At 30.1% G+C, this 11,384-nt stretch overlaps 2 protein-coding genes across 4 annotated transcripts; both read right to left on the reverse strand.

Moving 5' to 3' along the window:
• Nucleotides 1-1,585: 1,585 nt before the first annotated feature.
• On the reverse strand, nucleotides 1,586-4,957 carry Bou (glycosylphosphatidylinositol anchored membrane protein boudin). Its single transcript, XM_072009288.1, has 4 exons — nucleotides 4,407-4,957; nucleotides 3,595-3,750; nucleotides 2,944-3,090; nucleotides 1,586-2,592 (listed from the first exon to the last, which is right to left on the reverse strand). Exons 1-4 carry the CDS (start codon nucleotides 4,471-4,473, stop codon nucleotides 2,381-2,383), a joined length of 582 nt encoding a protein of 193 aa, XP_071865389.1. The 5' UTR covers nucleotides 4,474-4,957; the 3' UTR covers nucleotides 1,586-2,380.
• A 1,441-nt stretch (nucleotides 4,958-6,398) lies between these two features.
• Nucleotides 6,399-11,155, reverse strand: LOC139990166 (cytosolic carboxypeptidase-like protein 5). Of its 3 annotated transcripts, none has more exons than XM_072009155.1 (11): nucleotides 10,640-11,155; nucleotides 10,412-10,552; nucleotides 10,027-10,319; nucleotides 9,612-9,950; nucleotides 9,237-9,508; nucleotides 9,016-9,163; nucleotides 8,823-8,919; nucleotides 8,448-8,748; nucleotides 8,167-8,374; nucleotides 7,925-8,086; nucleotides 6,399-7,028 (listed from the first exon to the last, which is right to left on the reverse strand). In XM_072009155.1, exons 2-11 carry the CDS (start codon nucleotides 10,524-10,526, stop codon nucleotides 7,011-7,013), a joined length of 1,953 nt encoding a protein of 650 aa, XP_071865256.1. In that variant the 5' UTR covers nucleotides 10,527-10,552; nucleotides 10,640-11,155; the 3' UTR covers nucleotides 6,399-7,010. The 3 variants fall into 3 exon arrangements, with proteins under 3 accessions (XP_071865256.1, XP_071865255.1, XP_071865254.1); XM_072009154.1 differs by having other exon boundaries at nucleotides 6,399-7,170; XM_072009153.1 differs by having other exon boundaries at nucleotides 6,399-8,086.
• Nucleotides 11,156-11,384: the final 229 nt, after the last annotated feature.

Below are 11,384 nucleotides of genomic sequence, written 5' to 3' on the forward strand. Positions count from 1 at the left end.
GTTTCCTATGCTGAATTAACGTTTATTTCTCGATGTTAATAGTCAGTTATATTTATGAATTCCATTATAATGGCTGTACATTAATCAATCAACTAACTTAAAACTATTATTGTATTCTATTTCGTATACGTCCCGTTTTTCTTTTTTTCCATGCGTAAGGTAATATAATAACGACGGTGTATCTAGCTTATTAACGTTTAAGCTATCTTGTATTGTCGAGTGTATTAATCACTGCCACATTCACTGCCATGGTACCTGTGGCAATACAATGTTTTCTTTTTCAGCGAACACATGGCAGTGACGATATTTATTATACACTATAATTAGTTTCGAATCTTAGGCTGACACTTCTTTTATACAGTTAAATACATAGAACTTAATGTATATGCATAGAGGAAATTTTGTCAATCAGAGAGAAAGAAAGCAAATGAACCTAGAATGATCAAGGATCATTAATTAATTAAAAAGAAGGAAGAAAACAGTAGCAACTTTTTATTCACTTCTATTCATATTATTGTATATGCAAAATAATGCTGATATATGTGTGTCAAATTATATATTTCTAGGACCAACAAACCGGGAAAGAAATTGTTAGCCACAAGAAATTCTATTATTGCTTAGTAGCGATCAGATTTAGTAATGATTTATATACACTGTTTATACATATATACATATATGTATTTTTCATACGATATATAGTTGTAATTTCGAGCGAAGAAAATGTAAAAAAAACAAAAAAGGAGAAAAAGAAAGAAGAACGAGAACACGAGTGAATATTCTAACAATAACTAATGTATATGCTTGTGTTCAGTGCACATCAATTATTGTAACAAAAAAAAAAAAAAAAAAAAAAGAAGAAAAGAAAAAAAAGACGAGGGAAAGAAACGACACAAAAAGAAAACTCATTACTGATGTGAGCTTTATCATATGATGAATGTTCAACCCGATTTACGAGAACTGATCATTAATACATGTAGCATGATGGCAAAATATCACTCCGAAATATTTCGCTCTGTGTTACATTTAATATTTTAAACACAGCCATACGTACAGTTAGAGAAATCATTAATCATTGTGTTATCAAGGATAGTAGACTATGTATTGCGTTAGTCGTCAGGTATCTTAATATTATCGATATTATGCTCGATATTAGCCTGTGTGTGCGTTCTTTTTCTTTTTACAACTATAAAAAGACAACTTATTATACGATGGAGCTTGCATAAAATATGTGCATTTTTTGCAAAAAGACAAAGGGAAAGAATGATTTCCATCATAAAAACCGCTTCGCAATCAGTTTCGCAATCTTATAATCTTTGTATTACTCGACGAAGATCTTTTGCTTGACAAACACATTAATATGAACACGTGTATCGTCGTATTGAAGAATGCTATCCTATGTACCGTTCGCTATATAAACGTGGATATACCAAAGAACGTGCAAGTACCTTACTACGGATCGTCGTGAGACAATTTTGTTACCACCAGTTGAGCGACTATATCATATTATATTTATACTCAGAAAAACGAGTACGCGAATGTAAGACGAGTGGAGGATTCTCGTTTGATGAAAATAAAGAACAAAGCATTCGATCGCATTTATATTATCTTGTAATTCATACAGAATATTCCTTAGTATCTAAGTCTAATTCTAGAATTGTTCGTGTTGTATGTTTAGAAAAAAAAAAAAAAAAAAAAAAAAGAAGAATTAAAAAAGAGAAACACAGTAGGTTTTCGTATCTACACTGTTCAAATATGAAAAAGATTCGTATTTTGTACAAAATATACAAAAATAAGTAATCTAGATCTTTGTTAAATTAATAAAAAAAATAATATGGTAAAAAAATAACTATATGTAAGTATACAGTTTAATAGTTGTGTACGAATGGAAACTTAATGTCATTAAAATTCGGTATTAGGAATGGGTACCTTAATTGTAATTCATATTACGAACGTGTCGATTAATTAAAACTTATTGGTAAATTCTAAACACTAGAATCCTTTTTTTTTTTTGTGCTACGCAAGCCACAATTATTTTAGACAAGTATAAGCGTATTTGCAATTGTACAGTCGAAAAGAAATATTAAATCTATGACGACGCAGGTTAAATATAAATATAAAATGTGTTATTAACACTATAATTATATTGGTAACTACTAATTAGTACCTCCGTTTAATATTTTGTTAAAAAGAGAAGGCACGTCAGTGTTATTTTATAAAATTAATCGAGTGCAAATTGTTCCCCTAAGGTACGTCAGAAATTGACATTCCGTATTACTTCGTGCTAACACATTAAGGACGGAATAGATTTAAAAAACTGATTTTACATTTATCTTGAGTGCATAAAATATGCATTCAAAAGAATTTTATCAGATAAAAATATCTACCTTACGAAGAATAATTCGTAAACTACTAATAATCCAACTGGTACCATCGATGCGATATTTGGTATCAAAATGGCCGCTGGATTGCATCCGTCTCCGGTACAAGTGAAGATACAGGTTCGGTAACTTAACTTGTCACCCTGTTGTTTCACGTAATCGCAATAATTCCCCAGATCCAGTGCTGAACAGAATCGTTTCGTGCCTATTCCACCTATTTCAACATATATAGGAAAAATTGTTTGTTTCTTGTTTTATCTAACACAACCAAACGATATTAGCCCACACAAAAAATAATAACATGCGTACGTATGAAAGATGTTAGGAATATAGCGTGTTAATGCAAGCAACATGCAATATATTATTTGATTATTTATTTCTTATGGAATTGTTAAAGCATGACAATTTTCGTGAAATATATATTCGTTTTTATTTATTTGTAAACATTTTCACTAAAGTTTTGAAGGAAATATAATAGAATCTTTTATGCAACAGAGATAAGGAAAATCTACTGGTGAACACTTGACATAGGAAACACACAAACATCGAGACACAATGTATGAACCTCCGAATCGTCCGACCGATATGATACAGTACTGTGCATTGTATACATGACTGCAGTTCGTTGATTGTAAGGTACTTATTACCAAATTGCTATCTCCGCAACTCAGTTCTTCTTCCGACGTACACTGGTAGCAATCCAGACTGGTCGCTTAATCGATTGAAAAAGCATCGATTATAGATGATTACTATTGCGCGCTTCAATTCATGGATTAATTAGTCGATTCTTTCATATTAGAATAATTGTATGTATTGATTTAGCCAACACATCTTTCAATATCTAACGACCAACTTTCATAATACAAGTAGTATATTATTAATTTTTCTTATTATATGTATACAAGAACAAACTTTTGCTTCCTTCTAGCTCAATTTCCTTACTAAATACAATAACAGAAGAATTAATAGTTTCGTCGTTACACATTGAACCATCCTTATATGCAGATGTGACTTAAAATAATGTTAGTCATCTAAAAAAACAGTTCTAATGGAGATGATTATCGATCGTGCTTTGGTTGTTCCCGCATGCTTATAAACCGATAACGGCGATGTTGTTATATATGATTTAAGGTTAGTTTTCGTTTAAGAGTGCTACGTTTCGCAACAAGATTCCCCTTTCCACGATATGTAACCTGAACTGCCGATATTGTTTTACCCTCGAATCGACCAGTGTGCTTCACACAATACTGCGCCTCGTAAACAGCATCGCAAGGCTGTGGTTTGATATCGATGTCGCTTGAGAGAAATTCGTTGCATTGGAAGGGGTCGGTGTTGTTTGTACTGACGCATTGATAACATTGTAAACTGTACACTAAACGAAAAGAAAGATTGGGAATTCGATTTACTTCATGTTGATTCATAATTTTGTCAGCTAACTATAGACTAAATCAAACAACACTTTCCAGATTATAAAAAAAAAGTATTCTAACCTAATAATTAAAACTAAATAATGAAATGACAGTACAAGTATGTATATGTCTTAAATGTTTGTTTTAATCGTTATTTAATTACTTATTAGGAAAAAATGATAAACTCATAATATTTAGTGTCCATGGAAAAAAATAATTGACCCAGATAACTTCTTATCATCTTGCGTTAAACTGTGAACTAATATGTATATAGTTCTCTCGGTCGATGATAAATAAATTGCGTGATAAGAATTATATTTTTTACCACAGATTATATAAATTCATGAATAACGATTTGAAGACTAACATCGGTGGCTCGATACAATATCAAATTTTGTTTACCATGAAATAAACTAATAACTTCAAGCTGTCATTTAAGAATGAATACATATTCAACTAAATCGATCCTTCCGCTTGATCTTTATAAATCGATGTTATGTGTAACTTAATATTATGCCATCGCGCCTTTTAATAAAGAACAATGTGGAAAATTATAAATGCCCCACCCAAAGGACGCCACGATATTCACATCATCTATAGTTACGTGCATTAACCTTACCACTTTCGACGAAAAGCAGGAATGCCGCGAAAAATGTGTAGCTCCTAATGCCGCCAATGGCGCCCATTTCGAAAGATCTCTTTACCAAAGATAAAGCACAAAACACTTTTAATAACTGCAATATAATGTTCTTATATGTTTGCTTGGAACCACTTGCTAAAACAATTACATCTGTACACAAGTCTAATTTCCGTTCGAATTTATAACCATCTGAATGAACGGAACAACGACGCGAAAGCGACTGACTAAGCTAGAGAGAGGACCATGCATAAAGTAAGAAGTAAGTAGTATGACGTAGCCGATCCGCTCCGACTCGAACCGAAAATGGACGAAGTGAGTAGATCGCTCGATGTGATCTATAATCGATTTATGAATCTTAATATCTTTTTATATCCAATGTTTAAAACACGTTAAAAATGTTACTGAGGATAATTTGGTAATATGTATTAGTGTTTATTATATTTCTATTGTTTTGTCTTTACATAAATAATATATCATTCTAAAATTTATATACGTACGCATTCACAGTAGGAGGTACTATAGAATAGTATACAGTACTGTAATTTTAAATTAAATTAAATTTCATATAATTCAATTTAATCGTATTAGATTGAGATGTTTTCACGAAATTATCTTACATTATTTTATGTAATACAAACATAACATCTTTAAATTTTCTGTTTGAAAAAACAAAAAGAAAATAAATATATCTCTACTTTTCTTCAACAACATAATAAATCATTTATTATTTTTCCTTCCGGCTACTAATTAAATAATTTACGTAATTTCCAGGTTCAACATATAAATATAACTTATATATATTTTTTATGTTTAAAGTATTTGTCTAACAGAATTTATAAAGCTGCAACAGATCGCTAAAGCACTAATTTTCTACGGCATCATGCTTTACGGGCTAATTTAGAATTCTGTTTGCATTTTCGTTACTCAATAAGTTTTCAATTACTATACTACCTCTATTGATTTTTTCTGCTTGGAAGACTTCGATTTGTTTTATTCCATTTTATGACAACATTTCTTCATTGCTTTTGTAGTTCCTCTTACGTTTTGCTTGTTGGACAAAAGCAACGTTTTCGATGGCGATTTTATCGTTTCCGGAACGTTGTTAGATGACTCACCAACTTCCGGTTTCCCTTTATTCACTTTCATAGAAACAATTTTTAATCTTTTCGCTCCGTGTTTTACAATTGCTGTTTCTTCGGAAGACAACGCCATCTTGGAGAATTTGTTTGTCGCTATTAATTTTTTATTCGCATATTGAATATCTCTTATTTCTGAAGAATCGTTGATACATCCAAAACATGAACTTTTCAAGCGATTCTCTGAAGTTTTTAAAAATGACTTTACGATACTTTTTGGTCCGATTACAGGGATTTTCGAACTGCTCTCGATATCATTAACGCATTGATTTTTTAGCGGCCTACGAGTTACAGTTTGTCGAACTTTTTTATTGTTTTTTATTCTTTTTACTGCGGTATAAAGAGACGTAGTACGACGAATGATGCATGGTTTTTTTACGAAACTCGTTTCACTCTTCATCGAGTTCTTTAACCCAACGGAAGAGTTACTTATTTGAGATTCAATGTCTTTTAAATTATAAGAATCTGAGGGTATAATATTATTATCGTCCTGTGAATAAAAGCGCAAATAAGAAAATAAATACAATATGAGAAACATTATACACTAAATAACTTGTGAGAGAGAGATTGAGTTGTTTGTACTTTCCTACAATCTTTTGCCCTACCATTCCTGATTATATTAAAGTAAGGAAAGACAGAATAGCATTTCTTGTACAATAATGGATTCAACAACAGTTCATTCAACATTTTCATTTGATTTATGGTTGCAAACCTAATTCACATAGTTTATGAACAAAATGTTTAATGTATTAGAAACATATAAATTGTATGACAATTAATACAGTACTGGGACTAAGGAGATTACCAGGAGTAAAATAAAAATAAAGTAAATAAATTATTGCTAAAAATACTGTAGATTTATTAAAACAATAGGACATGTATATGTATTCATGTGTGTGTACACATATGTGTAGAATAGGATACAATATAAAACTTGTATACATGAATTTATACATAACACTCCTTTTGATCAGTAACAACACTTACATTCAAGTAATGAGAAGCATGACAATAAGTAGTATATAAGTTCTCTTATGCTTTTTAAGCATGGTAGCTTGATTTATATATATGTATAAATATGTAGCACGATTCTTATATATATATATATATCATGCTATATGTGAGAATATATACAATACATATATTTATCTTTAATAGTAATTTTATGTGACAGTACAACACACATTTATACTTGTTTTCATAACAGACACATGTACTTTGTATCTTTTCCTTTAAAAGCAAGGAAGTACATAAAACAATTAATTTTATAATTTTGTCATTTTAAATTGTATGAGCAATAAACAACAAATTTATTACAAAAGACATTTACAATTATTGTCATTCGTTTTATTAATTACGAGATACTAAATTCTAGTTTAAAAATCTGCACATCTTTTTTTAAAAAGACTCCATCAGCCGGAGATTTATAGTTGAATCATCTAAATCACTACGTTCTGCTTTTTTGCTAAAGAAATAGATATCATTAATCACACATGTGTGTATTTCTTACTACTACTCGCTTCCACAAAATAATTCACAAGTGCATGTAGTATTAGTGTAAGTGCACTTATCTATTGTCACCAGAAGCATAGTGCATCAAAAATTGTCTAAAGAAAATAAAAAAAGAATATATTTTTCTGTTAAAAATATAAGCATTAACATCAAATACTTTATATTCCATCATTTGGTTCTAATATAAAAGAATAAAAAACAGTACAGTCTTAAAAATTTCATATACTAAACATTGCATCATAGAAACACCATTAAGCGGTAAAAACAATGTATGTACAGAATATGTATTTGTTAATATAATGAACGCAACTTCAGAATTGTACAAAATTGCATTTTGTACACACTTTGTAATTAAATTATATAATAAGTCTAAAAAAAGGATAGAGAAACGGTTTTTCCATAAACCTTTATATAAAAGTATACCAAATATTATTGTCATGCATACATTTGTATTAGATTGGAAGACCCATTAGTTCAACATAATAAAAATTTTACAAGATTTATATTAGTCGCATATTTAAAATATATTAAATACCTAATACATTACTTTCCTAAAATTTCTCATTTACAATATTGTAATATAAAATAAGGACAGAATTTTTTTACAAGAAAAAGTTCATAATTTCGCACTATTGAATTAAGATAATATACAATTTATATGTATATAAAATCTCTCTCCCACATTTTTAACGAGTAACAGAATGTGCAGTTTATTTAGGCACTAATGTGTCTTGATATTAAAATGTATATGAAAGCATATCAAGTTAATGGTATTATGAATTAAGAGAGTACACACTGTCGTATATTAACAGCTGAAAATTCACTCTCATTATTTACATCAAAATTTACCTTATGTAGAGATTTGCCGTTTGGCGAGGAAACATTGTTCACATATGCTAATTTTAAATAAGACTTTACACCTCTTAAAGAACGGTATTGGCTATTTGGCAGTCGACTGTTAGGATTATTATTTGTTAGGTCAAGAATTGAAGGACCTAATGCTGCTCCAACCTGTAAATATAGCCGAACGATTATTTATCATCTAATTATTTACGAAAAGATTCTAAGTATATTATAGCGAAACATGTCACCGCTTCGAAAACTGCTGGAGTATACTTTGGTGGAACAAACATATGTGTTACGGTTTTGTTCACACCATCACGAATTCTTGAAGGTATTGAATTTACTAAACGTCCAGAATTATAGTTACACTCAAGAGTATAACTACGTATCAGTCCAGTGAGTTTATATACAGCTACTCGACCCGATCCTTCCCTTGACATACCATCTCTCTTATCTCTAAAAATAAATTGTTTACATCGGATGTAACAGTTAACATGACATTGATCATAACAATAATAATAAGACGTACATAATATACATATTTCTTTCTGTAAAATTGCACGAAGTAAAATGAAAATTTGGATTGTTAATGGACATCAATTTTGGTAAGAGCATACACATTATTGTGTCCTCTGCGTTATCAAAGTAGTTGCCATACATGAAAACACCCTTTTTCGAAGCATGACCATGTAGATCAATATATAAATATAATCCAGAGTCTTCTTTGGGTAATTGTCCTATACCAATAGCTGTATAAGTCTTTTTATCAGATTTAAGTTCTACAGTATTATTACTTTCTTCTGCTTTATTACACAGGCCTTCTCCACCACCTTCACATAACGTGAATAAATAAATAAAAGAATTTTTCTGATCACGTTCAATAATTCAATTCTAAATATCGTACCCTGAGGTATGTCATCCAAATCTGTTTTTGGTGATGCACATTCCTGAAAAATTTCCGGTTGATCTTTACGCTTTTCGTCTAAAGACATAAGTGTTACCTATTGTTAAAACAGTTGGTTAATACTTAGTTTCTTTATATACGAATTAGTATGTGTTAATATTTGTATACACGAAAAATTGTATTTTATTGTTACCTGCTGGAGTAATCTCGTCGTTGTATCGCGTACTATATTTGCAATTGCACAAGAAGAATCAATAACAGTTAACGTATTTTCGCCGTTTCCTATACACATATTTGAAATCTCGTCCTCTTTTGGCAGCTGATACGTATGATGATAATACCTTAACAATAGTTCCATTTTCATTAATTTCTCCATCATAATATTGAGATATTAAAGCATCATTGCTATTTTACCTTATCAAATTTCTTGCAGCATATATTGTTGGATGATCTTTTAAAGAAGGATTGAGATAAACTCTATTGAGATTTATTCCTCTAGTATCCATTCGATAATGACCTCTAACTACACCATCAGGGTTGAGCATTGGTATCAATTTGAACACATAAAGACGACGAAGATTAATTGCAATGTTATCCTCGCGATTTACCAGAAAATTAAGGAAACCATTAAAAACAAAGCTAGATGGTGTTTCTCCTGGATGGACTCTCGCACTAATAAAAATTACCTATATATATATACATAAGAATTTTAGTATAAAAATACTTCTTTTATATATCTGCAATTATAATTTTGTAACTTTTATGTAGAGTTTTAAATAAGCTATATACTTTTTTATCCCAAAATTTAAAAGGTCTTTCCTCAGTTTTTTCAGGAAACATATTATTCAGTCTATCTTCTCTCTCCGTTGATATGTTATGAAATGAGCTTATTGTTATTAGATCCATTCTCCGTCCCTCTAAAGATTTTATTGCACATTCTCTATGATAATAAACATCATCTGCAGATGTTATACTTCTCTTTAATATTCTTGCTTCGACTCTTCTTAAATAATTTTGTAGATCGGTGTAAGAAAAAGGATAAGTGAATGCAAAATATGTTATGGCTTTTGGATTTTCAGGAGCAAAGTAAACAAATGACAATGTAAAATCACTTCCTTTTTGATCCAACTGAAATATTGTAAATTTATATAGGAGCTTGGAAAGATAAAGAAGAATTACTATATTTAGACTATTTAAAATTTACAGTGTAGGTAGGTTTATCCCGGATCCTTTCCCAATGCAGATGACCAGGTACAACTTTAAAAACCGGACACATTCCTTGACTGAACATTTTAACTTGTTTATTCAAATTAATTATATTGAATTTTATATAAACTCCTGGAGTACTAGCTTTAACGCCAAAGTAAAACCATGTTCTGTTGTTGTTTTGATATTGTGTTCCATGACAATCATGTTTTGTCCATAAGTTAAACTCATAATCTGTAGCATCTTCTGAATTTGAGCTTCTACATGATTTATTCTCTGTTTCACATGCATCTAAAGATTAAACAATTAAACATGGAATTATCAATTATATGTTAATGCACATCATACATGAATGTAGGTCACTACAGAAGATGGTAGTTTACCCTTTTCAAAAGTCTCTGGTACTTTTACTAGTTCAACTTTCGCTAAATTGGCTGAATCAAAATTATTATAAAATGAAAAACCACCACATATAATAGAGTCACCTGGATTTGCCATGATGTGTCAAAAGGTTATAAGGTTGTCTGTAAAATACTCGCATGAAATGTTTTACTCATGCATAAAGAACATAATATTTTGAAAGCTGTAAACATTTATAATTGTATTCTTACTTTCTCTGATATTAAGTGCAATTTTCTTCATTCGTAGCGTTACTTTCATATTAAAAAAGTCATGTTTGACAGCTATCTCGAAATCGTTACGATTTCCAGTTAAAGAAAGTCCGCCCTTTATATTACGAAACAATTAATATATTTTCAGAATCGAGATAAACACCTTTTTACATTTATTTTCGCTCAAAAGATATGTGATACGTTACATTCACGTAATATTTCCACCAATACCATTGTTGTACCTAATGCAAACATGTTTACGACTTCATTATAGTTTTCCCATATCTCGAATCTAATAATTATGATAGAATGACGGATGTCACTAATTTTCAATTGTTTTAAAATCTTCTTGACGTATTCAGTAATGTGTTAGTAAAGTTTTAATCTTTGTCCATTGAATCACACTCGAGATTAATATGGAAATTCGCTTGACTTTCCAAAGTATTACTTTACCGTGGAAATCTATTTTTTCATTGTACGTTATGTAACGTAACATTTTTTTTAAATTATTTTGTTTCTATTATATATACCTGAATTGAAAGAAACCTGCCAAAGATGTTTGAAATAATAAAACGCAGATATCACAAAATGTACCGATCAACAATTATTTAATTCAAAAAGAAATAGTCACACTCTGATACAATGAAATACTACTTGTAACAAAACTGTGCGAATCAGTGAATATATAGGTGGACTTTCTATTAACAATTATTATTGTCAGCATAATTTGGCACAATACTCCGAT

Source organism: Bombus fervidus, chromosome 8, assembly GCF_041682495.2.
Source record: "Bombus fervidus isolate BK054 chromosome 8, iyBomFerv1, whole genome shotgun sequence".
Lineage (NCBI taxonomy): Eukaryota > Metazoa > Arthropoda > Insecta > Hymenoptera > Apidae > Bombus > Bombus fervidus.